The sequence below is a fragment of the Haemaphysalis longicornis genome, unplaced genomic scaffold (genome assembly GCF_048455015.1).
Source record: "Haemaphysalis longicornis isolate Haplotype H1 unplaced genomic scaffold, Haemaphysalis longicornis Haplotype H1 scaffold_3, whole genome shotgun sequence".
NCBI classification, from domain to species: Eukaryota; Metazoa; Arthropoda; class Arachnida; order Ixodida; family Ixodidae; genus Haemaphysalis; species Haemaphysalis longicornis.
In genome coordinates, this window is record NW_027526335.1 from 36,510,036 (window position 1) to 36,531,189 (window position 21,154).

The following is a 21,154-nucleotide window of genomic DNA, read 5'->3' on the forward strand; positions in this document are numbered from 1 at the left end:
TGCGGTCGGCAGTGACATTTGGTGTCCGGGAAGTGTAAGTTTTAACCGAGTCCTCATCCTGCGTGTCTCACCATGAGGAGTGCACGCGCCTACCTGGGAAATCATTACATGCAGCCTCTTGGCAGAAGGAAGGCGCTCCTCGTTTCCCTGAAGGCGCAAAGGAAGACCCTCGTGTCGGGAAGACGACCCTGTGAGAAGGAGTTGCGTTGAGAGCACTTGCGTGCTGTCCTGGGGTAGGCACACAACGCGCGGTCACACCGCACAGAAAGGCCGGCGTTGCGAGGGAAAAAACCCGCAGTGTCTGTGGATCCCCCCCTTCCTGCTAGCCTTCCCGAGAGGGCGTTCGCCCTATTGGGCAAGGGAAGTGCCGCTTCTAAAACGGGGCCACAACCGTTTTCCGGCTTGAGCAAGTGCAGCCGACGCAAGAAGACAAGAAGCAGGGGTGCGTACACCAAAAAGGCCTGATTCTTGCAACCAGCATCCTCTAGCTTGTATCAACAGCAACAGCTAAGACAGCACGTAACAACTGGAAGGCGCACCATCCACACAGAAATAAAAACTGAGATTCTTCATCTGCCCACGGCCAGCTTGGCTCGACAAAACGAGAACTAAGGCACATGTTCCCACCTGGGCCACAAGGCCCGTGAACCACACGGGCCCTTCCTGCAGCACCCGATCCCCAGGCCAAGCTGGCCTCACATTCACTACCAAGGCGAAACGTGCTCACCAACAACGTTCATCCCACTGTGCTGACAGCCGCAGACTAGCAGCACTCGACCCTTGTGGGGTCGTGGTGGCTGTGAAAAAGAAAACGCGCCTGGCATGGCCGCTGCCGCTGTACTCTCCCAATGGTGCATCAAGTCCTAGCATGGCAGGCCTGCAGCTGTCCTGCTGCTGCCTGTGTGGGCTTCTGAAGCCCACCACCTTGTTTCTCCCCTTGAACCCGCCAAAGAAAAGCACGTGGAGTGTCACGATGGTGTCCTCACTCTTACAATGGCAGAGCGCCTCCATTGACAGGTGCTGAGAGCGATGATCCTTTGACTGCCATATTCCCAATGGTGCACAGCCCTGTTATAATTCTCCTGTGATCTGGAGCTGCAACACTAATACAGTGAAAGCTCGTTATTTCGAACTGCACGTTCGAATTAAAGAAAGTTTGAACTAAACAAGAAGTGAAGAACAACAGCAGTACACTGCGACTGGAAAGAAGTACGACCCGCCAACAACACGACGATTGGCTTGAAATTTCAAGTCTGTGATTGCAGTCCCTGAAGGCACTTTTCGCCCCAACGAGCTTACGTAGTGGATGGCCTCCTCTCGGCTTTGGGCATTCAATGTGGCCATGACTTACAAACAGATTTCCTCCTCCTCACCCCTGCAGTCACTGGCATCGACAGGTTCTGGTCCCCTCACCTGTCAGCGCACCACACACCACTGCACCCCTGTGAAGAATACGTCGTGATTTTGACTGATTGATTGTGGGGTTTAATGTGCTGACGCAATGCAGGCGATGAGGCGCGCCGTAGCGGAGGGCTCCGGATTAATTTTGACCCCCTGGGGATCTTTAACGTGCGCCGAAATCTCAAACGCACGGGCGTTTTTGCTTTTCGCCTCCTCGCCATGAGGCTCCAGGCTGGTTGTACCCACTTCTCCCTCCGCTATTCTCTCCAGTCTGCAAGTGACGCAACCTTGTGTGCAGGCAGCTGGTGCATTTTTCTGGCCACGCACCAGGCACCAAGCGGCCGGCATAGTGGCGCACATTTGCAATTATCCGTGGCGGGACATATGTGCGTTAAAAATTACCAGGCTTTTTATACGCGAACTTGTATGGATCTTGGCCGGACTAAATCGTGCAGTTGGAATTATAAATGTAAATCTGAATTTTTAAATTTTGAATTAACGAGCTTTTACTGTATAAAAGTGCATCATTAGATGAAGAAACAGTGGATTTCTCCTCATGCTTGCAGACAGAACAAGTTGCACTTTGCAGACAGAAGCGCACAAATATGTCAAATAGGCCCCAATGTCTGCGTAATTTAGTTTTTTTACAGCAGTGAAGCAGTCAGCACTGTCGATAGGACAGAAAAACACCAGACCACGTGGTAACGTCTTTCCAAAGATAAAAATAACAGACCACATAAGGGTGGGGAAAAAAAATGCATGCAACACAGATGCCTTGTCAAGTTAGCGTTCTTCTAACTTTAAACAAATGCAACAGCTATTAGGTTGTGGCATGTGTAAAAGAGCACTCTTAGGCAGAACTTGCCCTTCCAACAAAGTGCAGGATTTGCTCCGCACCGGAAGAGCAAAGCAATTCACACAACTGTTCTCACCACCAGCCAGCCCATACATGTGCAACACATGAGAAAATTCCCGTTCTCTAAAGGGTAATGAAAGCTACTAGCTGCACAGTCAGCTTGACACACTAGAGATGAAAAATATTCACAACAACCTTTGTCACAGATGCCAGTTGTTAGAGCCAGAGGAACTCATCAAATTTCACCGGGCTTAAAAGATGTAGGAGACAGCACGCAACTTTGCTTCATTCAAAAGACTGTCTCATCAAAACAACCTTGGTGCAAATTTTAACGTGAACCTTGATAGGACAAGCTATTCATGAAAAGAGAAGGTGAGGCGGCAACTCACCGGCCACTTTCCTGGATTCGACTTGCGACACTAAAACACCAATTTGCACGGCTGACTGATGCCCATCACACCGAGTGCTGAATTGGTTTTGTGGACTTGCTGTTGGAACTTGTTGAGTTTCAAATTGAAAACAACGCCATGCTGCAGTGACTAGGCGATTAACGAATGGCTACAGTGAAAGTAAGTACATCAGTACTAACACAAATCAAAATGCAGATGCTGCAGCACCATCACTCAAGTGACTCTTGCAACAGCCCAGCCGCTGCGAAAGTTGAATGAATGACGAGCGAACCGTGCTGGAAAAGGTGGGGGTGGGGGCAGGGAGAGGGGGGAGGACGTATGCCTTCACTGGCCATGGCTTTTATGATGTGGTACGTCCCGCTCAGCTCCACAACGCTTCATCAATGGTTCCCAACTCCTGGCTTCTTCACGGCAGCTTTGACGCAGTGTACCGACTGCCCATACCTGGCTGCTCCACCAAGTACCCCACAGACCTTTCACTAGGTCATATTATGGAACAGTAAGCGGGCAATTCCAAGTCTGCACAAATATTATTTAGTAATGTGATCTGTTGGCCTAGTTCGTATTCCATGGTTAGTACAGATGAGCGCAAAGAATGCACAGGGACTGTTAAAGGATACGGCGCAAGTGTGCTACTACAACTGAAGCTTACTACACAGGCTCTCCCTATATTAGCCCTTTATAAGCAGATAAAACTGTACAAAAAGAGAATGAGGAAGAACGAAAAAGGTAGTCGCACGAGATGAATTTTGCATGCTCAGGCACACCTATCGTCAACCCGTGCGCCAGCAAACCCAAGAAATTCAATTTCTCTGGCCAATGGGTACAAAGATCTCAAAGTTATACACTGATGCAGCTGTCTCCATAGTGTGCTGGCCCCCGATTACAAGAGCACCTCACGGTTATCAAATGCCGGACTGCAAGTACCATCTTTGCAGTGGGCAGCTAAGTGCCCCTCAATGCCGCGGCACACATTATTTGCATGTGGACATATGGTACAGCGGCGACCTTGCCTCTTGGCCTGTTACCATGCTCTTGCTGCTGTGAATCTCGAGCATCTTTCTTCGCTTTTATGTGAATTGTTTCTGCCACTGATATAATCAACTCAGCTGGATAACCAGCTGACCAGAGCCGCTGTGTTTGCTGGTGAAAGCTAGCATTCATTGATTCACCACATGATTTGCCAAGAGTTGAACAGGCAACCCTGTTCAATGGCTCTCTTTAGCACCTTGGAATGCGCCGAGGCAAACGGCGGCAGCGGCTTTTTGCTGTGTGGCCGATACTTCCAACGAAGATAGCTCTCCCTCAGCTGAAGTCTGGGCGCAAGAAACCTGATCTCAGAGTTCTCAGGGACCTCATGGGTCAACACCAAGAGAGCCAAAAATTGTTGACAGGTAGTCGATGTGTGGTCGACGTGATGCAAGAAGCTTTCACTTGTCCATTGCCGCACAACAATGTAGTCACCCATGAACCTGAAGGTTCTTGGCGGCTAAAAGCCACCAAGCCAGCAAAAAGCCGCTGCTGCCATTTGCCTCGGCACATTCAAAGGTGGTAAAGAGAGCTGTTGAACAGGGTTGCCTGTTGAACTCTCTTGGCAAATCGCGTGTTCATTCAACGTATGCTAGCTTTCACCAGCAATCACAGCAGCTCTGGTCAGCTAGTTATCCAGTTGAGTTGATTATGTGAGTGGCAGAAACAATTCACATAGAAACAAAAAAAGACGCTCGAGATTCACAGCAGCAGGAGCACGGTAACACACCAAGAGGCAAAGTCACCATTGTTCCATATATCCACAAAATATCACATAGCTTAAGAAAAAAGGGAGTAAAGTGGGTGTGGACGTTGTCTTCTCTGTGTCTTCTCACAAGATGTCAATGTTATACAAGGCTCACCAGCCCACACTCAAAAAAGAAGCAGTGCAGCATCAAGCATCAAAATGGGTATGTTATATTTACTCAAAGCGTTGTTTATTGCTTCCTCTGAAATGTGGAAAGCCATACATAGGCCGAATGGGACTGTGCCTTAACGTTCATTTGCACAAACATGCAAATAATGCGGGCCACGACATTGAGGGGCACTTGGCTGCTTACTGCAAAGATGGTGCTTGCAGTCCGGTGTTTCAGTCCGGTGCTCTTCAAATCGGGAGACCAACACACTAGGGAGATAGCAGAAGCAGCAAATATTCAGAGTGCGCAAGACAGCTGCATCAGTGTGCCATCTTTGTACCTATCGGCCAGAGAAATTGAATTTCTTTCGTTTGCTAGCACATGGGTTGTGCAAAAATTAATCTCGTGCAACTATCTTTTCCGTTCTTCCTCATTCTCTTTTTTGTACAGTTTTATCTGTTTATGTATAACGTGCTTATATAGGGAGTGCCTGTGCAACAAGCTTCAGTTGTAGTAGCACACTTGTGCTGTGTCCTTTAACAGTCCCTGTGCATCCTTTGCGCTCACCTGTACAAGTCGCACAGATGTCTCGATGATGGGCAACAGTGCTTCCTGTCGCACACCCCTGTAGCGACGAACGGGTTCTGGAATCTCTCAAATAACGCCAAGTTGTTTGTTGTCTCCCCGGTGTCCTGAGGCTCCACTCGTAGCACACAGTGCAGCTGGGGAGCCAGCACCCACTGGCCTCTCCTTCCAAGCCTGCTTCCCGACCTCACAACGAGAAGGGTGGCAACAGTCAGCAGGCTTCTCTGCTTGCTGTTTTTGCACCCTTTCTTGCCACGCATTTAAGGCTCCCGTAGCTAGCATTTAAAAGTCCACATTAACATTTTGCTTTGTGAGCTTCGACAGCCTTGTGTATGCGGCGGTGAAGTGTTTACCTATGATCTTGCAACTACCGCCATAAAAACCGGGGAAGGGGGCTCGAAATTCCGACACCTGCCTCTCCAGGAAAGCTTCTGGACGCAGCTTTCGTCGTGACAGCAGACTACTGTGATATGACATGAATGACGCAAGCTAGGAGAAATAAACGATCTGCACAGCCATCTTCACGAGCACCTGGCAAACCTCCCCTTGACTCCAATGACCCGCACACACACAGCCAAGCACAGCCCCCACTCAAGAGCTACTGCTACGTCCCGGTATGTGACAGTGGGCAGAGGGTTGGCCTCAACAGCAGTGACTAGCACCGGTGGAGGGGGAGGGGGGGCTCAGAGGCAGCCCCCCCCTTCCCCCCTCGGTGGCGGCCCCCTCGTCGTCGTCCTCGTCGTCGTCCTCCGGCAGGGGGCCCTCCCCACCCCCGAGGCGGCGCACCATCTGGGCGATGTCGTCGTGGGCCTCGCCCGCGGCACCGAAGCTGAGCGAGCGCGCGGAGCGCTCGTCGGCGGCCTCGAGCCGGTCGAGCCGGTGGCGCAGGGCGGCGTTGCTGTGCAGCAGGGCGTCCCGCTCGTCCTCCAGCTGCCGGATGCGCCCCTCCAGGTGCTGCACCGTGCCCTGGTACGAGCTAACCGAGGACTCCAGCCGGCTCACGTGGTTGTTCGACACCTGCACGCGCCCGGGGGCAGGAGTCTCACTCGGAGAGCCCGGCCAGCTAGGCCCTGCCCGGCCCAGGCAACCCAAAACTGGGCGGCCGTCCCACACACGTGACCCCATGGCATCACAGCAAAGTGGCTGCCGTCGTCCCATGCTCAAATGCATGGCAGCAAAGCCAATGACGCAGCATAGCCACCAGTGCCCACCAATTCGGGATTCCCCCTTGCACCTGGAGTGGCACCCACACAGCAAGGGAGCGAGTGACGCCATACAGGGGTGGGAGTCCGACCAGCCAGTTTCTGCAGTTTGAGTACTGCTTGAGCTGGCCAAGATTATGTCAAGGCAATGATGCATCTACACGCTATGCACTTTGTCTGGGAGCGTCAGTTAGCGGTGGGTGCAAAAATGTTGACCTTGGTGCAAATGCTTTGTATGTATACAGACTGTTCTGATACTTTACTCTTTCAAAATATCAATGAAACGATTAAAATAAATAAGCCTTCGTAGGGTACTGCTAAAGTTATTAGTGCCGTATTTATTCGGATATAAGGCGAAGTTTTTTTTCCAAAATCTGTAGTCTCAAAGTCATACTCCGTCTAATATTCGAAGCTCAGTATAATATATATATATATATATATATATATATATATATATATATATAGCGAATTTTTTACTCTCCATGCTGCACCCTCGCCTTATAATCGTGACCTTCTTATAATCAAATAAATACGGTATTTTGTAAGAGCCGGCTTGGCCCTTCAGGATCGCAGACAATGTTTTCCTAAGCCACCACCTACAAAAACAAACAAAAAAGGCTATAGTTGATTTCTCTGTCATAGGAATCAGTAATACACAAAAGTGAAATGTACAGCGAGATCTGCTCAACTGACGGGCATGCTTTGCGGGTTGGCAGCTGTCTTGTGGGTGTGCTTGGCAAGCGACGTCTTGCTGGCGGGGCGCTTTGGCAAAGGTGTACTGGCGCAATTTTCGTGACGGATATGACGTCAGTGAAATCTTGATGTATGTATACCGGCATAGAACACTATCGTGTTAAAATATAAAACCCGAAAACGAACAACCCTAAGTCTAACGTACTCTTTAGTACTAAAGGTTGCTTCCACGCAAGAAGACCCTGTGTGCAGGGGTGCACCCTTTACAGCTTTACAAGCCGCTTGCTCCGTTGTACTGGCGTCATTTCCGTGACGGATAAGACGTCAGTGAAATCTTTGTGTGTGGTCCGGAATAAAATATTTTCGCATTAAAAAAAAACCGGAAGAAAATGCATTTTATTTTGCTTCTATGGCGTGTTTTTATTCTTTGTCTATGTAAATACGCATGTCTATCGCTGATTTTGCCGCACTTTACGTATTTCCACGTTCGCTAGAAAGTTACCAGCCAAGCCAACTACGAAGCAAAGCAGAGGACTATACTCTTCCCAGAATTCCCACGGTGACATGGACGCCTCCAGGACGTGCCAGTTTCCTTTCTAGTGCATGTAGGAAACACTATGGTGCAACTCACATCCCTGAGGACCCCCACATGGTGTGGGCAGCCCTCTTCTCGATAACCAGTCCTGCACTGCCCGGGATGCCTCCCAGAGCCCCACTCTTCCGTCCACTCTGACACTGCAGCCAGTGCTCGCACTGGTAAAGTTCCCACAAGCCCAACTGGCCAGGCATGTGGTGTGGGGGCCTCTTTCACATGCCTGGGCCCGGCCCGGTCATGTAGGCAACCACCTGGGCCGGTGCTGTGGCCCTCTAGATCCTGCAATGCCACAAGGCTCAAGAGGAAGGGTGCCAAAGGATGAACTCTCCCTTTCACAGGAACCCCTTTCCCAGTAAAGTGAGTTTGGATGCGTGTACAGGGAGGTTGGGGCACTGAAGTCCTTTGGGGGGCACCCGTCCCCACAGCCACAATGACAGGTCCATTAGTGAATGACGGCCTTGGCACTGTCATCTGTCAATAAGGCTGCACTTTTAAGGTGGATCGATCAAGCGCGAGTCAGCGGATCCTGCTATGTGCCCGCTGTTGCCCTAGCGCAGATAGCCAGGACGCCCGCAGCAGCCAACTCGCGGAGCCCACCCACCTGGCAGTAGGCCCTCACAACTGCTGCTCGAATGCCCCTGTGCCTTCGGCACGGGATGGAAAGCCCTGCAAAGCAACTGCCCAGCGCATGGGGGGAGAGTTGTGGCTCCTTGCCCCCGGGACGCACCTGTAGCTGCTCAGCCAGCTCCATGTTTTGGCGCCGCAGGGCCCTGTTCTCGCGGAGCTGGGCCTCCAGGTCGGGGTGGTCCGGCGGCGGGGGGGCCTGCGGCGGCGGCAGGCGAGACAGGGGGCCCGTGCCGCTGCCCAGCAGCTCGTGCAGCAGCTCATACTCGGCCTGGTAGGCGGCCAGCTCGTGGCCCAGGTCGAGCGAGAAGAGCCCCGCCAGCACGTGCTCCATGGCGCCCCCCGCCTCCAGGGCGGGCAGGCCACTCTTGAAGCACTCCATAACCGCCTCGAAGCTGCCGCACGCCAGCAGCACGGGCTCAAAGTGCGACAACAGGGACAGCGCCCCCTTGAACACCGCCTCCACGCCCTCCAGGAACACTGCGTCTGCACACACACACGCTGTCTTGTGGCCGCTGCCTCCTCTGCCACAACCGGCCTTCTGGGAGGACCAGCTGGGACCAGCAGGGCCCAGCTGGGAATTTAACCATAAACCAGCTAGGACCAGCTACCATTTTCTCTTGGGCTGACAAACAAGTCTCTTGCAAGCAGCACCTCTATGCCGATGGAGAAAACTTCAAAGAGTCTTCTATGGACAAAAGTTACGACTTTTGCAACCACGGCCAACTTTTGATCTCGCTGGCCAGCCAAGCCAAGGGACGGCGGAACGTTTCTCCACGGTGCATTATGGCGCACCTGGACACGAATGGCAGGTCTCCCTCTAGTGCATATCAGCACAAAACTATCATTTATAGAACGAGTCGTTGGGCAGCAAAAACTGCCCCCAAAACATGATGAGATGGGCATTCAAAAAAGAAATAAAGTGAAGTTTGCATTAAAAGTGGTGTCAGTGTTTTTTTGTAACGGGCCAATCTTTCGAATGAACCAAACTCGCATTTTGTCTTGAAGGCTCCTTCAATACCAGTCAAATGCAAGTTTTGAGAAAATTTAATACATAAAAATATTGGATTTCATTAAAATACAGTGTAGACCGCTTATAACGTATGTCGCGGGAGCCGCAAAAATCCACACTATAAGCGGTACCGCACTACAGTTAAACCTCGATGTAACGAACTTCAATGTAACGAAAACCTCGATGTAACGAACCACGGAATTTTTCGTAACTTCAAGTGTATGCACACCATGTATTTTCACCCTCTGTGTAACGAAGTCCCGTTTGCGGGAATTTCAATGTAACGAAGTTTCATGGAGAACTAGGCACGAAATTTACGTTGTAGAGGTATATTTTGGGAGACGCAAGCGCCGAAATGGGTCTCAATAAAACGCGAACGGCAACACGGGCGGGCCAATGCCGCGGATGCAGCGAGCCCCTTGCCTACAAACTGCGTGGCGTGCATACACGCCTGGCGCACTGTTTCTCTTTCTGTCGGAGCTTAATCGTCTACGCGGGCCTACGCGGACATCAGCGTGAACCGCACGAAGCGTTTTCTCCCCACAAAAACTCAAAACGCGTCCCGCAAGCCACAGGCGCGCTGACGCAGCCGCGGAGACAACCCGCGCGATGCGAGTAGCTACAGCGACCGCTTCCAACCGCTCGCTGAAACGCAACTCGAAAGGCAAATGAGAGGGGCACGCGAGAGAAAAAAAAAAGCGGATAACGTTGGCGAAATTTTCACAGTAAAACTGGTAAAACGTCATGCGCGCCGCTTACGAAAGCGCCCATCAAACATCCTCCGCGGTGGTAAGCCTAATCGCCTCTTGCGGGGCCGCCGCCGCCGCATGCCGCCGTTTTGCCCTTCGTTCGCTCATGCTTGTTGGGTTTCATCGCTGCAGCAAGCATTTGTGCGCACGTTTTTTTCGGACCGCGTCCGCGATTTTGCGCCGGTGGCGGCTTCTGCGCCAGGAAGTGACTCGCGCTGCACGCGGCAGTGGGAGGAGCCTGACCAGTTTCGCCAATGGGGAGGCGCGCACCCTATGGCGGGAGCTTCGAAGTGCTCGGGCATGCCGAATATATTTGGTGGGCACTTTCGTAAGCTGCGCGTATGGCGCTTTACAAAGTGAAAATTTCGCCCACGTTATCCGCTTTTATTCTTGCATGCCCCTCTCGTTTGCCACTCGGGTTGCGTTTCAGCGAGCGGAAGCGGTCGCTGGAGCTACTCACATCGCGCGGGTTGTCTCCGCGGCTGCGTCAGCGCGCCTGTGGCTTGCGGGGCGTGGTTTTGCGGGGAGAAAACGCTCCATGCGGTTCACTCTGATGCCCGCATAGACGATTAAGCTTCGATAGAAACAGAAAGAGTGCGCCAGCCGTGTATGCGCGCTACGTTTTCTTTTGCAGGAAATGCTTCACGGGATGAACACTTCATTAAAACCGCGAATTTCAATGTAGCGAAATTTCAATGTAACGAAGTAAATTACGAATTTTACCGACTTCGTTACATCGAGGTTTAACTGTATAACCAAAACGTGCGCGAATTCAACCAAATCGCCACCTACCTCTCAAGTCATCCTAAATTTTTTATCACCCAAATGCACAGCGCCTAAAAACGAAGGAAGGGTCTTTATTTCGTATTATTTTTAACATCAGCTGCTGCTGCCGGGTCTCACACATTGCAAAAGCGCGGTCTTACAAACGGCGAGTGCGGCTTTAACTTCCGTTGTGTTTGTGTTTTGAAAGACTATGGCTGCGTTTTTTGCGTCTATGAAGATGCCACAGGACATGATAAGAAAGGCCAGCGGGATTTTTTTTTGTTTACCCCACCTTGTGTTCACGATGCCGAAGGCGGCTGCTTATCAGCGCAACGTACTGGCGGTGGAAATCTTCGTGCGGCTCGCTTGTTTGGGAAGAGCGGTGGCTTATCTGCACAACGTTCTAAAGCGTGAACCGCATGGAGCGATTTCTCGCGAAAACGTGCAGCGCACGCCACTGGCGCGGCGACGCCGGCGCGGATACAATTGACGTAACGTGTGCGGCGCGGTAAGAGGCGGCAACATGGCGTCGGCACTGGCCGTGAAGCGGTGCAGGCAGCTCCAGCGACCACTTCAAACCGCTCGCTGAAATGCCGCACGAGGCGCAAGCGAAAATGCTCATGCAAGAAAAGAGCTGATAATGTGACCGCAAAGTGGAATGTAAACTGCCATCCACGCTGCTTGTGAAAGCGCCCATCAAAAAATACCGCGGTGGTAAGCCTAAACTAAAGTCCCTTCATCTGATCGAGGGACTTAGCCTAAACACCTCTGGCGCGGCTAGCCGGCTCGAAGCGCTTCGAATCTCCCGCCATTAGGTGCGCGTCTTTCCATTGGTGCAGGCTCCTCCCACGGGCTCCTCCCACTGCCACGCGAAGAAGCCACCGCGAGCGCGGAATCGTAGACGCGAGCATGAAAAAAATGCACGCGCAACGCCGATGTGCACAATTCGTGTGCGAAAACGGGCCATGCGGTTCACGATTAATAGAAACAACTTGCCACGCGCGGACGGGGAGCCTGTCGTTATCTTCCGAGGTGCATCAAGCAGGGTCAGTTGTGGTTATCACGTACGCGCGAACTAAAGGGTGCTTCTGTGTCGAAGTTAGAGGAGAGCAAGGGGTGCGCGCTGCGTCAGATGGCCAATTTCATCATTTCTTTTTTTCTTTTGCTACCCTAAAACGATACCCCAGCTGCACCGGTCGATGAGCAGACCCGCCGAAAAACCGCACTATAAACGGTATTGTGCTTCGGCCAACCGCATCTTAAGCGGTATGCTTATGCATTGAGTTCTATGGGAGGCAAACCGGTGGTCACAAAAACCCCATTATATCCGGTCCCGCACTATAAGCGGTTACGTTATAAATGGTCTACACTGTAACCCCAAAATTTTCAACTGAAAATATATACAGTTAAACCTGCATGCAACGAACCTCTATGTAACGAATCCCTAGCTTTAACGTAGTTTCTCAATTCTTCATTTCCAGCTCCATTGAAACCCATGTGTTTGCGATTTCTATGTATTGAAGGCGTTGTGACGATTAGCCTTGATGTAACGAATTGGCTACGTTGATCAGCCTTCGTTTTTTGCACTTTTTCTGAGATATTGACTAAAGAAATGCGCTATTTTTGTGAATTTCGCCCGCACCGCAAAATACTGTGTGTTTCCACGTGTGAGTGCGGTGTCAGTTCAAGTCTTTTGAGGAACTAGGCCTGCCTGTCAGCGTGTAGTCGCGCATCTTCATTGGTACCTGTGGTTTCGTCTGGTGAGAAAGAATAACTTTGCCGCCCGGTACAGTCACCAATTTTGAGGGCGGAAAAGAACATCAAGTTCACGAAAAGGCTCCCTCTCAGCACAAGTTTGGTTCTTAATAAACTCGTTAAGACACCGAAAAGTGCCAAAAGGCCAAAGTAATACTTAAGTTACGTTTGTGAATAAAAGGCACCGTATGTTATAGTATGTTATAGTCCTGCTAAGTGAGACTGCAAAACACCTGCAAAAAAATGCTTGAGGAACTACTATGAAAAAGTGCGGCCGTGAGGCTTAAATCTAAAGTAATGACAAATAAGCATGCCAAGAACGACTTTTACAGCTTAGGAAATTAAACGCTAGAGGAAGTAACCGAATTATATACCTCGGACAGATGGTTAGTGCTGACCCCAAACACGAGAGAGAAATCCAGCGCAGAATAGGTATGGGCTGGGGAGCACTTGGCAAGCACTCCCAAATAATGAAAAGTAAGCTACCCCTGTCACTCAAAAGAAGAGTACGCAACCAATGAATACCCAAAAAATGTGTGCAAAAATGGGAGGAAGCTAACATTTAGGATATTGGTAGTAATGCGGAAGTCACTTGTTTTGTGCTGTTTTCACAGGGCCAAATCAAAACAAGAAAAAAAAAAAAAAAAAAAAAAAAACTTCACACAATGCATACCACCTCCAAGAACATCAACGCAGTATTCTAGGAAAATGTAGGGAAGTTGATCTCTATAGACATTTCAAGAAGTCCCAGTTCCCCCGGCCAGCCTAGACAGAGTTGGGGCACCCACCGAAGAGGCGGGCGACGAACCCAAGCGGGAACTGGGAGGCGAACAGGGTGAGGAACCAGGGGGCCGCGAACAGGGCCGGCGCAATGTCCAGCTGCTCCAGATGCGTGTACAGCGCCCGCTGCCGGCTGTGCAGCAGCCGGCACAGCTGGTACAGCTGCACCTGCACCCCACCGACCAGGCAGGCAACACGCATCAATCGCTCCCAACATGGCACCACAGAACGCTGCACAGATAGTTGCAACGCTCACACCTGACAATCCCATGCAAGTCTCACAAAGGCAGTGTTTTTGAAAGCAGAGTACACTAGTTATGAAACTAGCATTTTTCTTCATATTGATCGTGTGGAGGGCGGCATGCCTCCAATTATAAGCAAGGTTTTCTTTCGATGGTTTTCTATGAGAAAACTAAAAATGAGTTGGCCGCTCTAGGTGAAGAAGCCTTTCTGTTACGCTGGTCGACGTGCTTCATAGTGGTCAGACACAACATCCTGAGCGTCACTATTGTACAGTATTGAGTTTCAGCTAGTTTATGAACTCTTTCTGTGAACACCCGTGAACTTTTTGGGGTTGATTTTGGAGTAGCTTGTTTCACCACCACAGACATTTGTTGTAGCTCCTGCCATCTATTGTACACGCAGGACACATTGCAGGAAACTGCCTGAGCCCTCTAAGACCAGGTGCTTAAACACAGTTTGCAGCAACAAGGCAGGGTACTTCGAAACATGTGCATTTCTAAGCAAAAAAAAAAAAAAAAACTGTACGACTCAAGCCAGAAACATAAAAATCTTGGTTTCAGCCTGCCACTTCTTACAAATATATTTGTAAGCATTGCTTTAAAAGAACTATGAAGACAACATACAGCTTTGCTTGCACAAAAATATTGCCATGTGGGAATGACATATAATAGGGTCAGCAGGATGTCTACCAATTCTACTTTTCAAAATTCCCTGGCTTTAAAGGTTTTCCCCGACAATTTTCAGCATAATGGCTAACTGATAAGCCTGCTCAACAGATGCTGTGTACAGAAAGCAAGCCATCCAGTCAGTGGTATAAAAAGGACTGGGCACTTGCATAAACTGCAAAACACACTGCTTTAGTATTACTATCCATTGCCTGAAAGAATTCTTTTACAGTAAACACAGCTCACTGACTGCTTGAACAAATTTCTCCGTCTCGCGGTGACGTGGTACAGTCGCTCTCGCCATCTTCATCGTTCTCGCTCTCTGGTTATTACCATCTTGTTGTTTGCAGTTTTTTTGTCATCAGGGATCGGGACGCACATGTCGCTGTGCATTGTTCCCCCAACACTCACATTGCGACGAATTGGTTAACACCTTTCAAGTTGTGTGCCCATGAGCATGCACCATAACCTATCCTATGTCCTTGCATAGCTGCGGCTGGGATGGCTTTCCAGGCGACATTGCTGCAATTACTTGTCCCTCCACCTCCACAGACAGCATCATCGGTCACCTTTCATTAAACATGGTTTCTGTGTAGTTTCTATGCTGCGTGCCATTTATGTAATACTCTGCATGGCAACTTTATGGAAATAAAATGAAATGGAATAAAGATGCTGACTTGCACACTCAGCCCCGCATGGTGCCGTGGAGCAAAAAGAGAAACAAGCACACAAGGCGTATCCGCAGGATGCTTTGTGTGCGTCTGACACGATCAGGTTGGTCTTAGTGCAACGAGCCATTTCTTACAGTGTGAGAGCCAAGCAGGAAAGTTGCGGCAAGGTGAGGCTTGGTAAAATAATTACACAGACTTCCAAAAATAAATTTCCTGCTTGCAGTCCATTTTCCCGTCTCCATTCTCACAGCAACAAAAGTACTACAAAAGTGAATTTTTGGCTAAGCATGGTGATTTTGTCACTTGACTGCAATACTACACGTGCACAAATTCAATGGAAATGACACAAACGTAAATCTTGTTTGCCCTGCATGGACGTGTGCACAGGCATGAATGCCAGGCTCTCACCTGCAGGGCGCCCATGTCCTGCTTGTACTGCCTGCGCAGGCCCAGGTGGAAGAGCAGGTGCTTCATCAGGCCAAAGGCCTGCTCTTCGTCCATCTGCAACGGCAGGGGGGAGGGGGACAACACGTCAGGGGGGGAGAGTGACAGGGAGAGGGAGGAGGGGGAGAGGAGACGCACGTGCAGCAGGAGCACGCCCGAGACGAAGCTGAGCCCCTGGCAGTAGCCCACTTGCGGGTCGAGCAGCGAGTACGCCTTGAGCAGGTTGTACAGCGACAGCTGGCCCGAGCCCAGGCTGTCCCGGTAGAAGGGGTGGCTCGGGAATGTCCGCCCTGCACCCACACACAATCTCTGTTCACCAGCGTCCCCAACACTCAAATGGGAGTGGGCAAAAAGGGCACACCCAGCACTCACTGGCACTCGTCTTGACTGAGACAGACTCGCGTAGCGAGGCCACGACCGGCTTTACAGATAGCAACCTGCCCGCACACACCAATTCCACGTGCGGAATTTGTTATTGCTTGTTTGGTGTTTTTAGTTCTTTCCGACGCTACTGCACCGGCTGGCGCTGCATTCAACCCTCATTTTTCCACTGTATATGCGTTTGCTCGGCCGGCCATCATTGTTATTTTGTCTTTCTCACGGTCCATTGTGCTCAGTCTTCGTCGATTCACATTGGGGGAAGTGCATGCCTTCTGCGCGCTCAACGGTGTGCTCAAAAAAAGAGTTTTTGAACGCGAAATCATTAATTGGCTAGGAGCATGAATTGGCTAAAGAGCACGATGGCGCAACTGTAGTGGTAACACCGATTGGTCACACCACTGGTCACACTGACTGGATGCTAGGCTAGAGTTGATGCTACCAGTGCTCTCTGTTTAGTACCACCCAGATTCCGTTACTGCTGACATCACACAGCAGAAAAGTTTGTCAACATTTGGCAAAAACGACATCCTTCGATGTGTGAGTGGACTTGAGTGAATTATCACAGGAATGTTCTTTAAACAAAACAGGAACGCATGCTGCATTCACACTTCCTTCAGGGGAGTCAAGACAACATACAAACTGGCTCAATTTGAAAGAACCAGCCCTTGGAAACTCACTCAGCTCTATTCCAGCAATGAAAAAGAGATCGTTTTAAATTAAGTGAAACAACGCCAGAAATGTAGAAAACCGATCAAATTGCACGCTACAAGCCAGTTATCACGTGTTTCAACTGCACATTCAAGCGATATGATCAAACGGGACTAGAGGCCACATTACAATTGCCCATTCACGCTTCTCGACGGTACCTTTGGTCCGTGGCTACCAATTGCAAAAACATTTTGTTACATCAATGAGACCTCACCAGACAGTGGCTGGGGAGTTCGCGCTGCTACATCTGTTTTCCTTAACCCTTAAACACCTGCAGGGAAGCTAATTCCCACTTCATTCAAATGCCTCCATAGCCCACTGGGTTGCATATGCCCTCACAGTATTGTGGCGTCATCTAGCGTGATGCCTTCCTACCATGACAGGAAAAAATTGTTCTTTTATCTTCATTCCACTAGGTGCAGCTGCAGGTCTTGTGACCATATGCCGTAATTTTCTGTAAATCTTGTGTTGCGCACATTCAGCACCATAAAGGCGACGAGATATGGATTACTAAGTAATCCACTGTGGGCAAAGTAAGTAAGCTAGCGTACTAGCGTTTTTTTCAGCCCACTTCTTGCTTTTAGTATGTACTGTGAGTAAGGCTTGGATCAAATCCGCCACATGGGAACATATTTCTCTACGGGCTTTCAGCGCATTAGAGTATTTTTGTGCTATTTTCTTTTTTGTTTTGTATGGCTCGGCATCTGGCGGAGGCTTAAAACCTTTCTATTCCCTTGCAGACGATGTAGACCACCCCACACATAGTGGGAGATTATGTTGATGAATCATCAGCTGTGTTTACCCATTCAAAAGATGCAGAAATTGATAGCATTGCAGACATGGTCAGCGTGTCAAACGCGAATGCAAGCAGGGACATGTTTTGAAGAACATGAATGTAATTATAACCGCTGGGACATACACTCCCTTCAGCACAAAAAAAGCATCCCTAAGTTTTATTTACAGCCATGAGCTTCATTGAAGCTTACCTTGTATTACATGTGCACCCTTTATTTTTGACTTATTGACGCATTGTTTTGTGATATATTTAAAATTGTTTTAGAGCAAGTAAACCTTTTGCGAAGCAAGGAAACCTGTTTGTGAAGGAAGGAGATCTAAAGGGCTGGCAGGATACAGGAGATAAAAAGATCCGTGCCTTTATTGTCAGAATGATCTAGATGTGCTTTCATAAGCCACGCCCATTTCCTCAAAGATGGCAGCACCCTACTTTCGGTTCAGATATTGTTCAAGAGCAAAAAGCGACAATCAGTTGAAGATAACTTGCACAACATCGAAGGTTCGCCTCTGCGCGGCTCTGGCTTCGCAAAGTTTCCTCCAAAGTAGGACACCCCTAAATGCCCACAGGGAAGAATATTCTCATAGCTGTATTTCTTGTTCCTTGAAACTGCAAGGGTTTTCTCGGTTGTAGTTGTGTTCACAGCCTAATAAATAGGGTTTATGGAAGAATTCACGTATTTATCTTCAATAGAAACCTTACGGGCATTTAAGTGTTAATACCTAGATTGTTTGTTTGTTGGTGCTTGCGATAAGATATGTGGTATCATTGTTACTGAGACAAAGCAGTCCTTGTGATGAACCAAATTTGTGTTTTGTATTCACGGCAGCTGTGGATGCCAGCTCCAATGCGAGCCCACGTGGGCAATGGCGAAGGCATGCAACACACCAAAGCTTGGCGCACTGTCAAAGAAGGCCCACCCCTTATCAAAAGCAAGCCAAGAGCCAGAGAGTGCAAGGCAGCATACAGAATGTTTCCAGCAACTTCCCCCGGAGATTGGAGTGGGGAAACGTTGGCTCAACACGCTGGACTACAGCGCAGACAGTAGGTGCACACCACTTGAGGCAGCTTGTTTTAAAACAATTTCTTGTAATTTTCAAGCAAACTCCGAGAGACTTGTCAGCCTTGCTGCTTTTCCCCCACTGATTTCAAATACGCCATTAATTTTTGAGTCAGTCAATTAGTTCACAAGATAACCTGAAATAATTACCCATTTTCGGTGGAACGATAGACAGAACAATGTTGGTCATAAAACTAATCTTTGTATTCGCCAATATTACAAACTCAGGTGAGTGCAACAAGAGAAGCGGTTTTTTGATGCATCGCTTGGAACTAATTTTACAGCTTATTAAACTTTGGTGTTTGAAATGGCTCCTTGCCACTGGTGCCACCAAAGTTTAATGAGCTGTAAAATTAGTTTCAAGCGATGCATCAAAAAACTGCTTCGATTATTGCATTCATTAGGGTTCATAATAATGGAAAATGCAAAGATTACAGTTTTACAACCAACAATATTTTGTTAATTGTTCCACCAAAAATGACTAATTATCCCTAATTATCCTGGGAAGTAGATCGCTGACTCAAAAAATAATGGCACATCTAATATCAGAGCTGGCATATTTAAAATCAAACTCTAATTAAAATTAGAGTTTACCTAAAAATCAAAAGAAGTTTTAAGACCAGTGTCTCCCTTTAACTCTTTCGTTACGGCGGAAAAACGGCCGATTTTGAGTGCTTCCACAAAACTATTTTTTTCTCTTGAGCTAGTGGACGCATTTAGCATTGCTATGCATGCAATTGTAGCTTATAGATTGCTCTTACGAACACATACCAGCATTTTTGTCAAAGGTACAATTACTTACAGTTTATTGGTCAAATAATCAGAAAAAAATGCACAAAAAAGTATACACGCAACGTATATAGGCGATTGTAATGAGCCTAAAAATTATTTTAAGGATTCTAAGATATACAAATTGTTCCTACATTTCTTGGCTATGATTCAATATATATATCAACGCTGTACACCAAGTTTTGTATTTCTGTGGGCCCGTCAAACTAGCGGAACTGACGGCTGTGCCACTCCTCGAAGCCACTCAAGTGCAAGTCGGTCAGGCATCCAAGCACACTTTTTTGTGTTCTGACACAAAATCCTTTTTACCTTAGTGGTAAAAAACTAGAAAAAAAAATCCAGCGCTCTTGAGAAGTGTCGCACATCGCTCTGAAGCGGTAATCTGACACGAGTGCCAGGCTATCATGAAGGTAATAACGCGATATGACGCGGCACATTTGGCAAAATATCCCTACCGTACGTTGTCCAGACCCTACACATCAATGTAAAGCCGCAGTCCTCAGATAGGAAGCCCGTTTTGTTTATAAATACAGCGGGACGCCGTTTTCACACAACTCGCCACTACCGCGGGTTCAAATTTCACTCTTGGCGCGGTCTCTGCACGCGAAATATCAACAAAACAGAATAAAATCAAAAAATGAGTTGTCAATAAATACGCCAGATGGCGTTAGTTGTCCACCAGGCGCCGTTTTTAGCTTTCGCGGGACGTTTGAAATCATCGGACACCGGCGTCCGATGGCCTATGGCGCCGTAGTGAAAGAGTTAAAGGGTCAATGAAGGCAAAGTGAAACTTGGTTCTACTACAAAGAACTAGACCTTGGTAGCTCACTCAGTTCCATTCCAGCCTTGAAAGACATTATTTTAACTGAGAAAACGTGAGAAACACTGAACTTTCAAATTTCCCACCATAGTGACATCATACAACCAGGAGTGATGTGTTATATACCAGCACTAAAAGCATTTTTATCAGCGTGTTAACGGCGTGCTAGCATACAAAAGATACGATCAAATGGAACTGGAGGCCCCACTACGACCTGCCAGTCATGTTTTTGGTGGTGGCTTAGGTGGGTGGCAGCCAATCACACAAGCAACATTCTGTGCCGTCATACAAGAACTGCTAGGAAGTAACTAGGGTGCGGCCAGTGTTGAATGCGCCTGCTTTAATTCGTTTCAAGTTGGCGATAAAGAGGTCGCACCCAGGTCGATGAGGATGGCGTGCTGGTGGGTGGTGAGCTGGTTGAGCAGCTGCTGGTAGGAGGGCGCCTCGGGGGGTGGCTGGCCGCTCGGGGGCCAGCGCAGCTGGTACTGCTCCGCCAGCAGGAGCCACACCTCCCCCCGCCGGTGGCGGGGCACCCCTGCATGCACGGAGGACACGCCCGTCACACCCCGCTCGACTCCTGCAGAACAGAGTCTGGGCCAGGCTCCGACCGCTCTCGGTGCAGCCTTTACGCAAGTCTATTCAGTAGAAAAATCGGTTCCAAACTGCTCTTCTCCCTTCTGCATCCTCCTTGCCCATCTCCTGTGAAGCGCACCATTCCAGATTGGCTCCACTGTGCAGCTATTGCTGACTGAATTGGCCTTCTGCAGGTCGTCAATTCCAGGGCGAGAACAACCCCAACATTTGGGCCCACAAGAATGGGGTTGGATTTTGTTAGACTGTACTAGGCTTAGTAAAGTCGATGGGGTCACAATAGCATACATGCGGTCCATATATAGGCTTCACTAACCTCCCCTCACTGGAGTTGTAAGCTGCACGTGCGTGTGTGGCTAGTACTTTTGTAGAAAACCTAATGACAGGAGAAGAGTCAGCAAAGTTAGTCTAGGTAATAAGGAATCCAAATCAGCCTTGTAAAGCGTAAAACCAAGGTACGAGAAGCACCTTTTGTGCAGGGTAAACTATCAGACAGGTATGCAGCACGACCCCACACTTGCTGTTGCTTTCTTTGCCATTTGGAACGCAGTCGCTGGTGATTAGATATTTGTGACGGCTAGGAGGAAGCCTAGTGCACAAATGTTATTCAAGAAATGCCAAGCTTAACAATCTAATAAGCAAACAGCAATGTACAACACGATGGAGTAGGCCTCAG

General features: G+C 49.0%; 1 protein-coding gene across 3 annotated transcripts in view; it reads right to left on the reverse strand.

Moving 5' to 3' along the window:
• Positions 1-443: 443 nt before the first annotated feature.
• The window catches only part of Plx (PTB_TBC1D1_like and TBC domain-containing protein plx), a 49,767-nt gene continuing 29,056 nt past the window's right edge, over positions 444-21,154 (reverse strand). For all 3 annotated transcript variants that reach the window (XM_077702925.1, XM_077702926.1, XM_077702927.1), the window contains 6 exons: positions 20,264-20,422; positions 15,475-15,626; positions 15,301-15,393; positions 13,322-13,481; positions 8,356-8,738; positions 444-6,155 (listed from right to left, as the gene is read on the reverse strand). In XM_077702925.1, the coding sequence (XP_077559051.1) occupies positions 5,781-6,155; positions 8,356-8,738; positions 13,322-13,481; positions 15,301-15,393; positions 15,475-15,626; positions 20,264-20,422 (1,322 nt within the window). In that variant the 3' untranslated portion in view covers positions 444-5,780. The remainder of the gene's footprint in view (positions 6,156-8,355; positions 8,739-13,321; positions 13,482-15,300; positions 15,394-15,474; positions 15,627-20,263; positions 20,423-21,154) is intronic.